Source organism: Ambystoma mexicanum, chromosome 1q (assembly GCF_040938575.1).
Source record: "Ambystoma mexicanum isolate Mex_15411 chromosome 1q, UKY_AmexF1_1, whole genome shotgun sequence".
Lineage (NCBI taxonomy): Eukaryota > Metazoa > Chordata > Amphibia > Caudata > Ambystomatidae > Ambystoma > Ambystoma mexicanum.
Window position 1 is genome coordinate 811,221,970 of NC_090922.1, and position 19,410 is coordinate 811,241,379.

Here is a 19,410-nt window from a genome sequence, read left to right on the forward strand (position 1 = left end):
AACGTGCCCATACAGTACCAACTGGTCCCATCACGTACAACGGCCAGAGTCGGCTTCTACCCGGACTATACCAGGGAGGTCCAGAAGGCCCGACAATCCTTCGACTCAGTCAAAAAGAAACTACAATCCCTGTCGCTGAAATACGCTCAATTCTTCCCAGCGCTGCTCAAAGTGCACCACGAAGGAACCACCCATCTGTTCCACACACCAAAAGAAGCCTGGGACTGGATGGAAACCCAAATCCTAAACACACCGGAACACCAAAGATCACTGAGAGGACCCCTGAGACAGACACCGAGCAAGGCCGACCCTCCGATACAGCAAGACCCAAGGGACTACGACCACCCTACAATGTCACAAGACAAGCCGATCAGAGAAGGAACTGGATGAGAGTCACCGCAAGAATTCCACTCTCAAGGACAGCACAGTACTGAGGGGACCACACACCAGCGGCCGCCATGGGAAGATGGTAACTCACTCGCAGTTGGCGTAAGCTTCCCGCTACCTCTGAGAATGTTTTGGTTACAAGTTAAGCACCCAGTTGGCGCACAGTTTGGGCTACAGGTGCTTCTAGTTCGGGGGAAGTAAAGGGAGGGATAGAGGAAGGGTGGGCCACTCACAACGCAACCATTGCAGCAGACAACCCAAGTAGGCACCTTAGAGAGCACTCAAACACGGCACAAGTGCAAACTCATAGAAGTACTAACAACACCGGATAACTGTCTACTGAACAAGAATACCAGAAATAGTCAGAATCGTTGGCCCAATACAGTGCGCAGAACACAAAAGAACCTCACCGCATATATTGCACCCTTCAACAACTCCACCCCATCAGATCATGCCCACATGTAACACCACCACCAGGAACCTCTGGCTCCTGACCTGGAATGTGAATGGACTGGGGAACCGAATCAAACAGCGCCTGGTCCTGCAACTTCTGAATAGGCACACGCCAGACATAGCATTCTTGACCGAGACGCACCTAGCAGGCTCAAACTGCTCTTTCTTCAAACGCACAAACTACCGAACGTCCAACCATGCCGGCTACACCATGGGCTCCCGTGGCGTACTAATACTAATTAACAAAAATGTGCCCTTCCACCTAACAACTGCCACACAGGAAGTGAGAGGCAGATACACATACACCACAGGGACACTATGGGAACAATCCATCTCACTGCTAGCAGTATATGCGCCGCCAACCCTACTACCCGCACTGCTCACTGATATCTCCCCCCTAACCACTTGGAACACACCGGAAATCCTGGTCATAGGAGGTGACTTCAACGAGGTTTTGAACGTAGAAATGGACCGCACACATCTACGGTAGAAGAAAACCAGCCAAAAACACAAAACTAGCCACATTCACAAGCGCCTTGGGCCTGCAGGACGCTTGGCGCAGTGCGCATCCAGACCGTAGAGAATACTGCTACCACTCTGGAGCCCACGCCTCACTTTCCAGATTGGACTATTTCTTCATCCCATCCATAGATACACATAAAATAAGCGAAGCACATCTACTCCCCAGAGGAATCTCTGACCACTTCCCTCTGGTAATAGAAATCAGCACCTCCAGACCAAATCCCCCCACCCACATTTTGGCGCCTGAACAATTACTACCTGGGATTCCGGGAACTGGTAGAAAAGATTCAAGAGACCACCAAAACATACTTTGAATTGAACACAGGGTCTGTAGCCGATCCGGGTACTATAAAACAGTGGTAAGGGGCTACATCATCTCTTGGTCAACCGTGCACAAGAAAAAGCACCTTGCCGCGGTGCGCAAAGCTGAACAGCAGGTCCAGGGCACAGAAGAAGCCCACCTAGCACAGGACACGCCCGAGACACATCGGCAACTAACACTAGTGCAGAAACGCCTCCAAAACGTAGCCCTAGACAATGCCAGGCAAGCACACAGAGCCCTACACGCTACAATATATGAGACCGGGGATAAAGCCGGCAAAATGCTGGCGTGGCTAGAACGCAGGGATGATAGCCACAATCATGTTAGACAACTCTGCAATGGTGACTCTGACCCACTAACGATGGACAGAGACATAGCAGAGGGCTTTGCCACATACTACGCTAACCTATACAGGACACCCTCCTCACCCATAGACACATCAATATTGGACAGAATCACCCTCCCCACTCTTACCACAGAGCAGCAGTCCCTCCTCGACAAGGAGATCACCGAAGAAGAAGTGAGTGCAGCCATGTCAGGACTCCAACCCGGGAAATTTCCAGGTCCGAATGGCTTTCCAACAGAAATCTGGCAGAGGATAGGGGCAAATGAGATCGCCCCACACCTAATGCGCATGTACCAAAACGCGCGAGACCAGGGCTCCCTGTCACCGGACCTCAGAGAAGCCACTATAATAGTGCTATCCAAGGAAGACAAACCCCCCGAAAACTGTGGGTCGTACAGACCCATATCCCTTATAAACGGCAAAACAAAAATCTTAGCGAATGTCTTAGCCGACCGACTACAATTGGTCATTACATCCCTGATCCACCCGGACCAATGTGGCTTTATGCCACAGAGGTCAACCCGAATGAATTTATACAGACTACATTCTGCCTTAGAAAGAGCAGACAGACTCCTGGGACCGCTGGCACTACTGGCTATCAACTTTGAGAAAGCCTTCGACTCGGTACACAGGGAGGCCATATGGGAAATAATGCTCTGCATGGGATTCAGTCACCAATTCATGATATGGGTAAAACTCCTCTACAGCTGCCCAATGGCAAGAACTAAAGTAAACGGCTGGCGGTCAGAACCCTTCACCATAGGGCGAGGCACAAGGCAAGATTCTCCCCTATCAGCGATGATTTTCGCATTAGCAATTGAACCCCTTGCAGCACTGATGAGGGAGTCGGAGCTGTGGGAGGGCTTCCGATGGTCGGACACATGGGAAGACAGGGTCTCATTGTATGCAGACGACCTATTAATCTATCTGAAGCACACTCAAGCCCCGCAATCACACAAATGCTAGAGGAATATGGAGTATTCAGTGGTCTACGCATCAACTGGTCCAAATCTATACTATTTCTGATAGGGAGGACAAAAGACATAGCCCCGGATAACTGCCCATACCGAGTTGAAACAACACAATTCAAATACCTAAGCATACAGATCACAAATAATCTCACAAACTACATACCCGAAAACTTACATCCCATCACAACAAGACTCGTGGACGACACGCGGCACTGTTTATCACTACCACTAACCCTACTAGGCAGAGCGTCCCTTTTCAAAATGATTGCCCTACCCCGCTTCCTGTACATCCTACAGAATGCCCCATTATATATTCCAACGCTTGAGTTCCAGAAAATTGACCGAGCCCTCCGGAAACTGCTGTGGCGTGGCAGTCACCCACAAATAGCACTTGCCACGATCCAAAGGTCCATATGAGAGGGAGGAATCGGTCTGCCTAGACTACAAACATACTATTGGGCCAGCCAGATGGCAGTCGTGCACGACATGCTACACGGGGACGCAACACTGCCACAAGTCAAAGCTATAAACTCTAACAAGGAACTGCCCTCTCTCGAACTCCTATACCGTAACCTGAACAGAGCAGCTCCCCCGTCCATGTTAACACACCTGTCACGAATCTGGACAGAAACACACAAATACATGGATTGGGACATGAAACTAACCCCTGAGCAACCACTGTGGAATAATAGATACCTCCCAGAAATTAACAAACTGCCTAAATGGCCCGCCTGGGCTACACAAGGAATCACGAGGATCAAAGACATCATACAGGAAGGCAAGATGGTCACATTCAATCCGGCTACTCTCTCCCACCAACAGAACAATACCACTACATGCAAATAAATCACACAATACGAGCTCATCTCCCGGCCATGACCAATATGCCGGAGTACACCCCGATGGAACGCAATATATTCCTGGAGCAAATCAAGCACAAAGTCACCTCAATCATGTACAATGCGATTGCCTCCTTCGCCACAAAGGGACTATCCAGCCTTAAAGCCAAATGGAAACGAGATGTAGGTGCATTACAACCAGAAGACTGGATAACCACAATGATGTACCCTAGGGAGGCCGCAATTTCATCAACGCTCCGGCTCGTACAGCTAAAGATCCTACATCGAACCTACTATCCGAGAATGGCCCTATTCCGATGGGGTAAAACCTCAGACCCACGGTGCTCACGCTGCAAATGGGAAGATGGCACCTTCTTCCAAATTTTCTGGGAATGTGATCACATACAACAATTTTGGCAGGCATGCTACGAAGAGCTATCTAGGGTCATGGGCAAAACAAAACCGAAAGAACCAAAGCAACTAGTGTTGGGGGTGGATGACGAGAGCGATTTGACAACATACGAAAGGTTATTCCTGGCAACTGCCACTGCAATACTCAGAAGAAACATTGCACAGTTATGGGGCTCAGAAGTCACCCCCAGTTTCGACCAATGGGTTACGGACATGGACATATGCGCCGCAATAGAACACAGCGTGTACACCGCAAGAGGCTGCCCTGAGAAGGCAAACAAAATATGGCAAAAATGGGAAGACTCACACTGACCAGGATGGGACCTAGTCAGGTAAATACAGGCTTGTGTACATTGTGAAACAGGAAAACGCCAAAAGAAAATTGCCCAATACTGACAGCGACTCTGTGCTCTAATCTGCGCTGTTGTTGCCCGAGATGCAAAGGGAGTTGGGGGGTTTACGTAGTTACTTTCAGTAAATGTACGTTTAAGAATGTTTGTGAAAAACCAATCAAATTGTTTGATTAAAAAAAGAAGAGGTAGTGTTAGAGTCCAAATTCGAGAGTAGGTTCTCACAGGTGTTCGGGAGAGCAGTTTCCATGCCTCTGGATGCCCTGAAACCGGACTGGTGGTCATGGAGACGACCAGCCACTTCTGTGTCGAGGGTTAGTTGGGGGATGAGAAGCTTCTTCATGACATTGCCCATAAAAGGGGTGAATGAGTGGTTGTAGAGGTTTGCCACGGCTGGGGCAAGAGACGTGATATTGTCCTTCATGGTTCTGGAGGAGCGGGGGAGCACCTCATCTGGTACAATGGGAGAGAAGGAGTATCTTATGGAGGAAAAGGGTGGCAAAAGAAAGGGAGAGTGCAGGGGGGTGGAGCAGATGACAGAGAGGACAGGATGTCCAGAGTTTGAGGAGAATGGCAGCCAATGCAGAGCAGAGGGCCTGGGAGGGAAGAGAAGAGTGGGAGACTGCGGTAGGGTTGGCAAGTTCCTTGCAGATTTTAAAGAGTTCATCCATGTTATGGGTGTCTCTAGAGATGCAGGCTTGGACATGAGCCCTCTTCTTGGAGCAGTTGGTGAGACGATATTGCCTTTGGAGCAAGCGGCAGGCCAGTTTGTCAGAGGATGAGCTAGATGCCTGCCACTTCGGCTCTGCAGCTTTGTATTTGCGTTTCAAAGCTGCCAAGTTGGAGTCATACCAAGAATTGCATTTGGAGGCAGGCTTCATGGGGATACTCATGACGGGGGCAAGGATGTCCAGGGTGTTAGAGATAAGGAGAGGGAGGTTAGCTAGAACATAGTCATAAGGAGAGTCAAATGACGGCGGAGGAGGTATGAAGAAAGAGGCAAATACAGCGACTGACACACGCTTCATCATTGAATGACTGATAAGGAGACTGGCAGTGTGGGAGGAGGCATCTTCAGGGGACAGGGGAGGTCAAGGTGGGATGAGAGGAGAGAGTGGTCAGACAAGGAGAGAGGCGTAGTAAAAGGTTTGGAGAGAGAGATGTCTGTTGAGATGAGAGCATCCAAGGTGTGTGCGGCAGAGTGGGTTGGGCCAATGGGAAGGATAGTGAAGTGAGGGAAAGAGTGTTGCAGAGGTCGCGAAAGAGAACAGTAGCCGCATCTGGAGAGTTGAGATGGATGTTAAAGTCCCCAATGAAGATACGTTTGGGGGAGAATCCAAGAAGAGGGGAGGACAAGTCAGCCCATTCTGAGACAAAGAGGTTGGTCGGTCTGGGGGGCCTGTAGATGGTAGTAAGAGTAAGAGAGGATGTAGGCGAGACAGAAAGCCTACAGACTAGGCATTCAAAGGATGAGTAGGTTTGAATGGGGATGATGGAGGCAGGAATCCACTCAGGGGAGATCAGAGCCACTCCACCACCAGGCCCGGAGGGCCTGGGATTGGAAAGGATCGTGTAGCCCGGAAGAGTGTCAAAAGCAGTGATGGAGCTGGCCTTAAACCACATCTCAGTGAGAGCAAGGATGTCGAGGTCAAGGTCTTCAGGAGGTGACAGATGCCAGGGGAGTGTTTGATAGCAGACCGAGAATTGAGGGTAGCTAAGTGAAGCTGGTTGCCTCCTTTAAAAGATTTGTGAGGGGAGTTTGGTGGGGGGCACCAGATGGGCGGATGGGGGGATGAGGGATCGAGTGGCAGTAGGAGAGGGGGGGAGTTGAAGAGAGATGAAAGTCGCCTGTCAAGAAGGAGGAAGTTGGGCTGAGAGCCCTGGGCCATGATAGTGCCATTGTGATAGACATTAATGGTGCATTTGGAAGATGCAAAGTGAGCCAAGAACACTTCCTATTTGGTGCTGCCAGCAATGGGTGAGGAGGAGAAAGGGGCGAGGACAGAAACCATATGGGGAGTCCATAAGTCAGAAGAAGGAACAGCAAAGAGAATGTTAGTGACTGTCTGGAGGAAGCATTGATTTAGGTGTCTGTGATGGGCTGGCCAGGGTTGGAACTCGGGAGTGCCTTTTTGAGTTTCCTCCTTCCAGACTTCATGAGAGAGGGAAGATAGGTGATGGAGAAGCAATTTGAATAGATAGGAGAGACGGAGAGCACCATGAGGGCAGAGACAAGAAGGGGGTTGGGGATCAGCGGATAGCAGGGGAGAGGGTCAGAAGCAGTGTGCAACTATAGAATTTCACCAGGCGGACAAGCGGAACAAAAACAATGAGCACACTGCAAATACCAGATTTACAAATTATTAACAAATTGGAAACCACACCTAACTTTAAATTTAGCCAGAAAGAACTATAAACAGTATAAAATGGAGGATGCAAAGATATTACAGCACACCTGAATTCGATTTTGCAAAGGATTTAAAGGTGCATTTGAAGGAATTATGAGTTAGGCATAAAAAGTAGGAAAGTGAGTAAGATGTAAATGTGAGACAGGTAGGCATGTCAAGGGGGCAAGAATTTACAGGTTGCATTTAGATGGGAAGGGAAACTAAATTGAGAAGGCAGCCAGGGAGGTGGGTGAATCCAGGAAAGTGTGATCCGTGGTGCTTACCGATGAGCTGTAGATGTTAGAAAGTCATGGTTTTGAAATGCAGGGGTAACAGTGAGTCTGTCCATAAAGCTGCATGACCAGGGGGAAAAGTAGCAGGGACAGCAACAATGTGGGGGGCTCCCTCCAGCTCCGAACAGGGCCTGACAGGGCCTTTGTGTGGGCCTTTGTGCTAGGGGCCGACTCCTGGTAGGCACAAAATCAGGCACTGGCAACCAATCGGAAGAGCAATATCAGGGCTCCATTGCAGCACTGGGAGGCACTGCAGTGCTGATGATGAGAGCGGCCATTACCAAGAGAAGGCAGCCAAGTTGAAATATTGCCCACATTCTCTTTTTTCTTGTGTTGCACACAAGAAATGCAGAGGGGATCTTCTCAAATTTCACAATCAAATAAGTCGTCAGTATTCCATGATTTTTTTGCTCTGTCTCACTCAACTCCTACATCCACTCTACAAGCCATTTGAAAGGATTTTAACCACATCAAAATATCCCCTCACAAACCGCTTGGGAATTCTTAAGGGTGGGTTTGACACCTACTATCACTTAACTGAATGGATGGGACAATTGGCTTTGGCAGCTTCCAGTTACAGTTGCCTGTCTCTGTTGTCTTTGCCCTTCTTCTGCTCAACTCTCTCTCCCACTATGTTGTGGTCTCTTGCAGTTTGAGAGGTTCCAGATCCACATGTTTTCCACTCTATGTGTGTGTCCTTTTCCAGCTGCTTGAGTTGGGCCTTCCAAACATCCAACTCCCATCTCTTGCAGTCTCAGAGAATCTTTATCAGTAGTGATAGAGGCGGTGGGGTGAGACCAGCTAGTGCAGGGGCAGAGCTAGGGGTGTTGTTCTCTGAGGAGAACTGATCTTGAAATGTGGTAATAGTTTCAATCAGCTCAGCCTTGTCATGACTGGAAAGACTCTGCCGCCAACGCCTTCCTCCCCACTGCATGCTAGAGCTCCCAAGTTAATGGTACACCATGAAAATCCGCTGACATGGGGAAGAAGGGGAGTCAAAAGAATGGTAGGTCAGGAGCAGACACTTCGCAGGATTCCTATGAAGCGCAAGGGGACACCAATTAACTGCCAGCTATCAGTAAGGATCGAACTTCAGGTGAGATATTTAGTGGACTTACGTGGTAGAGCGAGCTGTCACCCACCTGCCCTTCCCTGTTCCTTGTTGTCCATATGCAGTACTGGAGATCCATAAAAAATGCAGAAAGATACTGAATAGACTTGAGGGGAATGTAGGATTACTAGGAAGTAGTCAACATTAAGAGTACAGCATAACCAACAGTGTGCGTATAAAGAGGTTAAGAATAAGAATTGGACATCCTGAAGTGGCATGTTTGCAACACCTGGAGACCCATTCCACAGGAGCCGAGAAGGAACATTCTGCAGGAGCTGGTGTGGGCGGTGGGGGCAGTGGTTCAGCACGGAAGTGGCTTGACCAGAAATAAACCAGGGAACACAGAACTGGACAAAAAGGTGGATGCAAGGGGACAGGGGACGGGAAATGTGAGGAGGAGGAAAAACTAAAAGAGAAAGAAGCAAAGCAAGGCTGATCTAGAGTGGGGAGAGATAGTGGCCTGAAGTGCCAACTAAATCCAAAGAAACAAGTGAAGTAATAGCCAAGGCACTAGAATGGGACTGTGGGAAGATCAACCAAAGAATGTTGCCAGGCAGCTCCCTAATACCAGTCCTGGTTATTTGTAGTCATGTCAATTCTCACAGCATGCTGGTCATTTGTCTATGTTCTTATAAAAGTCTAATCTGGGGGGTCATCTTCTAATGGAAGCTCCTGAAAAAAGAATGCTTTATTCACAATCCAGAAGGGGCTATTACCCAGTGTTCTCTACGTTTTTGCTCATTTTCAATCTCATCCCAGATTTTATAACCTCCTCGGGGTCCTTTTCCCAATCAGTAGCCCTTCCGCTTACTTCCTGTTCCTTGGATTCTGACAAGCCTTGAAGCCTGCTGAGCTGATGCCCCTCTCTTCAGCCGACTCCAAGTTTTTCAACTCTGAGCTTGTGGAGGGCACAGCAGTGAACATTGCCATCTTTTATAGATTGACCCCGCCAGATAGCTTTCTTATTGGTATCTATTTGGTGTTCACTGAGTTCTTAAAACCATTATCTTACCACTATGCACCACTTGTTGGGGGAGATTTTCCTAAGGCACTGTTGGCAGCGCTTAGGTCTTCCCAAATTTCATAATCAAAGAGGTTTTCAGAATTCTATGATCCGAGGTAAACCTACATCAATTGAATCACAAGGTACCTCTTGGCGAGTCTGATGCACTTAAAGGATACACTGTGATCCACGTGAGGTGGGTCTACCTGGGCCCTGGAAACAGTGCCTAGTGAAAATCCCCCTCACACTTGGGTAGAAGGCCTGGAAGGCTGAGATTCAAGTCATGGGCAGGGTGCCATGGAGAGAAGGCTAGGAACTGGGACGATGGCTTAAGGTGTGAAGATGGAAGGAGCACTGGCATTGATATTTGAATATGCTGTGGTTGAAGGCATGGAAGACGCTGGTAAGAGTCATGGGTCTTTGTTGCTTGAACTGTGCAGACAGCTCCTCATGCTCATTTTGGACAGCTTCACCTTACAGGTGTACTTTATTTCTAAGCAGATGCAAATGTTGCTTCTGGCTACACGCTTCATTAAGGATCCAACACATCCAGAAGTGTGGGGAGGCAGAGACAGACCTGCAGGTGCCAGGCTCTATTTTGGGCACCCAAAATATCCTTTAGCTGGGTGTTTCGCTAAAGAAAACAAAACTATAGCATGTTAATATCATGGAGTTTACAAATGGGAACAAAACAAGAACACAGCACAACACAAAGTATTGGGCCGTAAATCAAAATCTTCAATTGGCAGAATAATAATATGAATGCCTCATCGTAAATTTAAAGGATGCAAGACAGTTCTGTACCCCAAACTTTTCTAATGCTGTGCTGTAGAAAATGTCCTTGTTTATAACAGGAAAAGAGACAGTAAATAGGCACAGTAACCTATCTTTGGCGAGTATCACTGGATTTTCATGTTGTATTCCTCTTCAGCAGTGGGAATATGTTCTCCTTATGTCTTTTTTAATTGCAGGCATATGAAATCCCAATGCTGTTCTTTCGATAATGTTGAGCTGTTTGCGTGGCCTGGTCTGCCTATTGTAGAACTTATTGTTCTACATTTAAAGATAGGTGTCATTAACAAAACAGGCTTCTACAAATACAATATTTAGACTTGAACCAGCAGTACTGGTAACACATGGAATCTCCCATGTAGCATGATAAAAAACCTACATTGTCCCCTTGAAATGCTGCCATTCTCCATTCAATCCCTATGGTGTTAAGGAGGGGAGAGATTGAACTGAAGCTCCTGCTTCCACGGCTAGTGACAGCTGTAAGGGGAGTCACCATGAAGGGCAGATTCTCAGGATTTTGATATCTGGAGTGGATCCCTGTGTTTATGTCCAGTAATGTTGCAAAAGATGAGCACAGCATAAACTGCCTATATGAAAAAATATTTGGAAAAAAAAACTCAGTTCACTACAGTCAAGTACTGTTGCTTTCCCCCATTGACTTCAATCATCATCACACATGCTTTTTGGCTGGATCCTTTATAATTTATGGGATGAGTAATGATCTTTTTCCTCCCTCACATGCTTGTCTGATTTACATAAAATAACAAAACACCATCAGTGGATTGCTAATTGGAAACTTAGTGTCTCTTTAATTCTTCTTTAGTTAACATCCAAGTTACTTTGTGATGCGTACTAAACAGGTTGGTGGCAGTCCAGTGGTTTTTTTTGGGTGAAAATTCCTTTTTGAGTACCATAAACATACAAGTGCTATTCCTTGTTGTACGAAACCTGTTTTTGTGCCATCTTCTTTGTTAGCTAGGAGGATAGCTCGGGCAACATGCTTGTCTTGGAAACAAGGCACTGCAGATCAACCGAGGTTTGAATCCTGGTTCTGCACTTGGAGACTGGTTCCTGGTGTTTAGGTTTTTATAAAAGATTAATTAATTAATTAATTTGCCATCTTTCTTAAGCCAGAAATGGTCATATAATTGTATATGCATGCATTTTAGTGGTATCCCAGCTCTGGTCTCTTGTCCCTAATCCACACTTCAGCCAGGGTTTATCATGTTGCGGGGCAGATCGTGAGTCAGCAGGCTGTCCCTGACTGGTCAGACTGCACCTGTTGGACTGTTACACTTTCTTCCGTAGGTGGACTGGTGCACCCCACAACCCAAATTCTGGATAGAAGGAGAGGACCTGGAGACAGTTGAGATTGTGGACCACAAGATCCACGATTCTGTGGCCAAAGGACCGCTAGACACTAACCGAAAGGCTCCAACCCGCATTGTTCAAACCGATCACCATGATTTGGACTTCTGCCATCAAAATTACTAGGAAGGCCTGCAACAACTGCCATCTTGCTCTGCACTGGTGTGACCAATCTGGCTGCAACCCTGCTCTAGATCCATGGCTGTTATAAGGTCAGAGTATTCCCTGAGTCTGCATTCAGCCTGTACCTTACTGGAACTGGTTGCAGCTTTGCCAGGTGCCTTCCAGCCTCATCATTTGAAAATGTGCTGGCATGCTTTATATACATGTTTTTCGGATCCTGTTGTATTTCTGAATCATTGTCAATTTGATATGCTTTGCAACATTCACATGACATCTTCTACACCATGTGTTATCCCATATGAGAATGGTTATCAAGCCAGTGCTTGTAATGAGTTCTGAAAGATACCTCCATGTTTGGGTGATATTGAGAACAATTGATTCACATATAGACTAGATTGTAAGCATGTGTTGTTTCCATCCTTTTATCCTTGATGGTTTATTAATTTCAATGCCTATATAGATGCCGAATAGCGCTCTTGGGAATCATCTATTATTGGCGTACGCAAATAGACTTTAATTCATCCGAACAAGGTGGCATGACATCTATATAATGTCATTGCGTTGCTTTTGCCAATGTGGTAACACTCCTTAGCAATACACGTGGTATGCCTTTTTATATTGCGGTGAGCTACTGGTAGACCATACTCCTATGCCCCCTTTTCTTACCACAAGTTCAGTTGATATTTGTGTATTCTGGTCCTTAACTTTAGATTGCCACTGTCACAAACCTTCGCCTTGGAATTTTTTATTTATGCTAAAATTCTGAATTAGGTGAGTCTTTCCCCATACTCCTTGATAGAGTGGGAGGCCTTGAATCAGGCTATTCTTATTTTTTCATTCCAAACTTCTTACATATACCCTTTACCATTTCAGACATTTGGGAAACATTTACTAGAGTTCTCCCACTTGGGAGGTAAGCATTATATATTCAATTTGGACTAATTATTAGGTTTCATAATATACGTAGTTTATATGTCTTTATGGAGATCATGCTCCTTATCTTTCAGACTCAGTCTCTATTAGCGAGTTTACAAGATTGGAGCGTTTGAAGATTTATGGCGAATTTTCCTTATTACTTGAAAACGCACAAAAAACACCCAGGTGAACTGATGCAGATAACCATAAAAGGCTTTGATGAAAATTTTGATTTGTCAATAGAAGTTTATTTTACTGAAAACGTTTTCTATATGTTCTTTATCAGCAGGTGGATTTCTGTACTTTGAAGATTTACTTATATCCGCTCCTGACGAAGGGATCTCCCGAAATTCGCTTAGTTCTATTTTGTAATTACATTTTAAAATTCTCTCTCATGTATTGATTCTTTTGGACTATTTAATTGAGAATTGTCTTAATAACTATATTTCTATTATAGAACAATCCAAATTTACGGTTGGTTTATCAATTTTGAAAGTGTGCAGGGGATGGGAGTGTCCGTGACCATTGGACACCAGTTGGTTTATGCACCATGCCAGCCTGCTGCTGCCATCTCTGACCAAGAGGATGGGCCTGCTGGAGCATGAAGTCTGACCGCTTCACTCCAGGGTCACGCCAACAATCATTGCAATCTGATGATCCTGAGGGGTCCTCCCGTTCTGCCGGGGCTGAAATCAAGGACTCTTCATCCAGTCCTGTGGTATCTGCCTGAGCACAAACTAAGCATAGCTGGAAGCATTGTGAAATGCATAGGTGGGGGTGTGCATTCTCAATCCCCTCTGTTAAACTCTGGAATGCCTTGCCTGCTAATCTTGACCTTATGAGTAACCATTTGGAGTTTAATCAGAAGCTAAAAACGTTCTTGATACTGCATTAATATTTGTTCTCATTCTAACTGGTTATGTGGCTTCATTGGGCACCAAACGCCAAGATGCATTTTTAAGGCGAACCTGAGCTCTATAAGCATCTCAGACCATACCATACTACAGCAAGCCCCTGGTGATACTTGTTGTCCCAGCAGATTACCCATTTCTTGGAGTCTGTGGGATTGCAAGTCAGAATTTGGGTATGCAGATATAAGGTATCTTTTCTAACATCCCTATCCTCATTAACCTGCATTGGATGTTAAGATCTTCATGTAAATTAAGCTACCTTACCAGACCAAAAGTGGTAGATCCTGTTTTATTTCATTTTATTTGCATTTTTAAAGCACACAACTGCCCTGGTGCATCGTGGCGCTGTTACAGAGGGCTCACTTGTCATAGCATAGTGTTAACATTGACATAGGTACAATAATGAAGAGGCGGTAAACAGGCTTAGTTAGAGACCTTGCTCATGTTCCAAGGTTACATGGGAACAGTGGTGCAGGAAGGAAATCTTATTTGAATAAGGTGGTCTTCAATGCCTTTCTGAAGGCCAGGAGCGAGGTTTCCGATCTCAATTTAGGTGGTAGTGAGTTCCAAGATTTTGGTGCTAGGACTTCAAAACTCGACCCACTGGCTTTGGTTCTGTTTGGTGGAGCTTGGTCAGAAATCCTCCCTTCATTCAACTATGCAATGGGGACTGGCACTCTACTCCCTCCATAGCTAAAGAGCTAACTGGGAGCGTTTTACAGTACCTTTTTACAGAAACCTGCTTGATAGGATCACCTGCTTGTAAAAAACTGAACGCGGAAAAGGGCAGGAATGGTGTTCCTTACAACTGTTTGTTTGTGTTACGGTATACTTGCCCTTTTTGGATTTGTGAAATGTCTAACCTGTTTTCCCACACTTTGGCTATTTACAGTGCAAATTCCTATTGCTACCTGTACTGTATTCATAAGTGATAGCTAGACCATTTTGATGTTACCCAACTGTGGGTTTCATAGTGATTTTACTTACCAATAGTGTGATTTATTTATTTATTTATTGGGCATTTATAAGGTGCTTATTCATCAAGAAAATGGTGTTTCAAAAACAATGCCTGCTTCTGTTTATTAAATAGTATATGTTTCTACTTTCCTTTGTGGATCTCTATTCCTTAACAGACTTTGCTCCTGTTAAATGTAAGCTTACCCCCTCTTGTAAGTGTAACTGCTCAGCCACCCTCCCTATGAGAGTTTGATCAAAGATTGCACTTAAGTACAGTTCAGTTAGTGAAGCCTGTGATGTGCTTAAACGTCTGGACTCTGGATCATTTGAATTTGAACATATTTCATCTGTTCTTGCGTTTTTTTATGAAGACAATTCCACAGGTTGTGGCAGTTGGCCACTAGAGTATGACAACACATCTGTCCGCAGTTAATTATGGGATAAACAAGACTGAGACACATTCAAGCACATTGTTGCCAAAACTGGACCCATTGTTTTTCTCCCACTTGCACACCGTCAAGGGGTGGTACTACCCTTTGGGTGAAGACAAGGCACTAAGACGGTGGCAGCATCAGGTAGAACAACTTTGAACAAATAAAACTAGAAGAAGAGCTACAATCAGCAGACATTATGAATGGAACAGGCAGTGTTTATGTCTGCATGGCTAACAACGCTAACACATGTGTGCACAATATGATTGTAACTGCAATAATCTGTGTGAAAACGAATTAAAATTCCTACAGAACATATCAATGAGGTTTATGTTGTTACTCACTCAATCACATCAGCTTTTAGGTCTCGAAAGTTGGTGTTACACTGGATAGGAACTAAGATTTAAAAAAAAACATTTTGTCATTGACACGTAGAGGGCAACGCTTCCTGAGGTCCTGTGAAGGAGAGAGACATAGATAGACAAAGGCAAAGCAAGAAAGGCGGGAGACAGAGAGACAGGGAGAGTCAGAGAGAAGACACAATGGTAGAGAGAGACAAACAAAGACACACGAAAACATAACCGAGACTAGAACACAGGGAGAGACACAGAAGAGGCAAAAGGAGAGAGAGACAAAAGGAATACAGGCAGAGGGAGACACAACCTAAAATACGCAAGAAAATTATATACAAATAGCGAATGAATGAAACAGAGCAATGCAGAGGTAAATAATGATATAGGAAGGCAGAGAGAGACACTTTCACAATATGACCAAATGAACAGTTAATAAGACAGCAGAAATGACATTTGGACCATCACGCATCCAGCATCAAGGATATAGCTGGCAAACTGAGACGGTGAGAGTAGATGAGTCATCTTGCATCCACCCAGGCCTTACATCTAGTCTATTCCTTGCTATAATCTTTCCATTATGAATGTATGGCAATGCCAGGGAGAAACGACAACCTCACTTGCTCTTATAGAACCCAACATGTTTTATTCCTCCAACTGACCATTTGTTGTATTTATAACCAATCACATACCCAGAACTTCCTACTCAGTGCACTAAAGTACTATAAAATTGTCTGAAGACACAAAATGCACAGGAGGTGGAGAAGAATAGACAATAGCAGAGCCCTGTTGAGGAATAGTTGATGCAATAATGAATGGCCGCTGCTGATCAACATATTTTCACTTTGTCGCTCGTCACATTACTCCCGGTATGAAAATTCAGCAAAGCAGTAACACATCTCCAAGTGAAACCTCCCTGACTCCCCCCACGCCCCCCACAACATTTCATTCAGAAAATTATGCAACAGTCTTGGGGTTCCTGGGACCAATAGAGAGGCGGGAACAATGGCAGCAGGACAAAACTCCAAGCTTAGAGCCTACACCACAGAAATAAAATGAGCATCTAGTAGAGATTCCTCTCAGTCCCCCATATTGTAGCGCATTACAGCACCTTACGCTGCAATCTCACCATTAGGCTGGATTAATCAAACACAGGGGACAAGGGACACCGGGTGCTATGACACAGCACAGTAAGTCAGACTGTCTACTGGTGCTTGAAATCATCCTGTCCAGACTGCCCTGAAAACTTTCGCCTGGCTGCAAGACACATCCGGTTAAACAAGACAGGAAAATAAGAAATATTTAACATCCAGAGGGATTCGCCAAAATCTAGGGGTGCCATAACTAACAAATTTGGGTTTATCAAATTTCACCTACTCCGGATCTGGAAAAATAGATAATAGGAAAGCCTGAACTTGGAAAGTGAAGATGTGGATATGCCACTAAGCATAAGGAGTTTGGATTTCAAGAATAAAGTCAAGCCCGAACATATCGAGATGGATCCTGCCAGAGCCAGAAGGGCCAGCCTTGAAGGCCATCATGCCATGCTCATGGAGACCAATGCGAGAGGAGAGATACCATGGCCGCTGAAACCAAATAAAACCAGTTAAAGACATAACTCATCAAATCTTAAAGATATCACAAAGTTTCTAACAGATTTTAATAGAAACTGCGAAAGCACACCATGACAAGAAATGAAAAGATCTTGGGACCACCAGTCAGTAGACCGCACATCGCCACCGGTGGCACAACCTTAACCATCTCTGAACATTTAATGCCTCGGGTTGAAAAGAGGCTGAAACATAGATACAACCACGTGGTGGTTAAGCCAACCTGAACCAGACTAGGAAACGATCATGCACAATTTTGGGACACCTGTCTCGTTATTTAAGGACAGTGGCAGAAACTGGAAGGCCATTCACAAAAACCAAAACATATCTAAAACAACTATGCTCCTTTTACATTGGGCCACAGTCTAAATAAAGAACACCAACCTGGTGTTAACATGGTACCCCCAAAAACGTTCAGAGAACTCCTGCATATCTATATTATACTTGTGCTTGTATTGCACACCCAGCAGGGTCAAACAGTACAATGGGGGTCATTACGACCCTGGCGTTAAGGGTTTAACGGCGCCGTAAAAGGTGTCGGTGCCGTTAAACCCTTAACGCCTGATTACGAGGTCCCTTTGCGGGACCCGACCTTAACGGCTGGTTTTACCAGCCGTTAAAGTAGGGTGCCGCAAAGGGACCTCGGTACTTAGCGCCTTCCCCAGTCCCATTGAGCCCTATGGGGCGAAAATGGGAATGGGGAAGGTCCATGGTGAAATGGGGAAACACCGCCCCGCCAACCTTGGAATGGGGCGGTATTTCCCCATTTCACCATGGCGGACTCGTTACAACACCGGCACCAACCATGGTGCTAATAGTGCCATGGTTTAGCGCCGGGGGTGAAATGAGGGCCAATATGTTTAACTTTGAAGAGAAGCCCTCTGTCACGTGGCACCGAGAGGATACACCCACTCCTCATGGAGAACTGGAAAATAAGCTCCCATTGGTAGCCCTGGCCCAAAGTCGCCTAGTTGGCCAAGATGCATTTCAAATAAGCATTGGCAAAACCAATATGTCTGGCTTTATTGAATTCCATGTGCAGTCTCATATGCTCAGCTTCAGTCATCATATGCCCAGGGTCAGAGTCTCATCTACATGTACTTTCATCATGTGCCATCTCATCCAGTGGGTTAGTGCCATTATATGACAGGTGCAGCATCACTTGCCAAGGTGCAGTCATATATATACCCATCTGTGGTCAACCCATGCCCAGGTCAGGTCTTGTATGCCTGGTGTAGCCATTTTATGCTCAAGTGCCACTCATTTTCCAAAGACAACATATATATTTAGGAGCAACCATAAAAGACCACATATTCCAATAACATGCCCTGGTTTGTCATCATATGCCTAGCTACCCCAAAAGAATTCCAGAGTGGTTGCTCCTTCATTATGTTCACAGGCACCACAGGACTACACTTGCTCATTAAGTGCAGAATGTCAAACATACACTCTGCCTCATTCTGTAGAAATGCCCAACTGGACAACACTTTGAACTCTTGACTGGCATAGTACAGAAGCCTCAGAGGACGTCAATCAAAAATAGTGCATCACTCAGTACTGATATCGCAACAAGACTGTGTTAATGAATGTCTTATGCCTCGCTCATTATGGAGGTCGCCACAGGCGTTCCATTTGCCTCCTCCCAGTCAAGGTTCCCACACATGAATTCATGTCTAGCATCACAATTCCCTTGCCCTGTGTAATCCACTAATGGGCTGTTTACTTTAGAATAATCTCATTCAGTATGCAAGCCCACATAGAGAGGTCTATGGGCCTCATTATGAGGTTGCCGGTAACCCGCCAGTGCTACAGGTGGGTTACCGGCAACCTTGCATTACCGTTTCCGCTGCCTGACATCATGGTGTTACCAGGATATCACAGGCGGCGGTACGGTAAGTTCCCATTCCCATGGAGTCCCATGAGACTCCATGGGAATGGGAACACTGAAGCACCAGTGCTGGTGCTTCAGTGAGAAACCTGCCCGTAGGACCCTGAACTACCGGAAGGTCAGGCCTGCCAGTTATTCAGTGCCTCTACAAACAGAGTCGAAGTTATTTCCGGACGGGGTCATTCGAATGCACTCTACCTCAATAGAGCTTTTTCCACAGAACTACAGGTCCCGGATTGCTCTCTGTTTCTCATGCTGAAGATAAATACATCAGACTACATATTCCAGAATGCAACGTGGCTCACTGAATAAAAATGCCTCCACAAGACACTGAGCCTCATTACGAGGTCAGCGGTAACCCGTCAGTTCTACCGTCAGTTCTACTGGCAGGTTTCCGCCAACCTCGTAACACTGTTTCCGCCACCTGATACGGCAATGCCACTGGGATATTACAATTCTGGGATGTCAGGTGGCGGGAACTGTAAACCCCCATTCCTGTGGAGTCCCATAGTACTCCATGGGAATGGGAATATGGAAGCACCGGCACCTTTGCTAATGGTGCAGGTACTTCTGTGGAAACCATGCCTGCAGGGGCCAATGCTCACGGCAGGTCAGACCTGCAGGGAGCACCGGCCCTTGAAGGCATACTCGTAGTCTGACGGTCCGGAAA

The 19,410-nt window shown here is 45.9% G+C and overlaps 1 protein-coding gene across 1 annotated transcript in view; it reads right to left on the minus strand.

Annotated features, from left to right (window-relative positions):
* LOC138558839 (cysteine-rich secretory protein LCCL domain-containing 2-like) overlaps nt 1-19,410 on the minus strand; it is a 446,647-nt gene that overhangs the window by 374,492 nt on the left and 52,745 nt on the right. Inside the window, exon 3 of the mRNA XM_069642676.1 lies at nt 15,237-15,288. Within this exon, the coding sequence (XP_069498777.1) occupies nt 15,237-15,288 (52 nt within the window). The remainder of the gene's footprint in view (nt 1-15,236; nt 15,289-19,410) is intronic.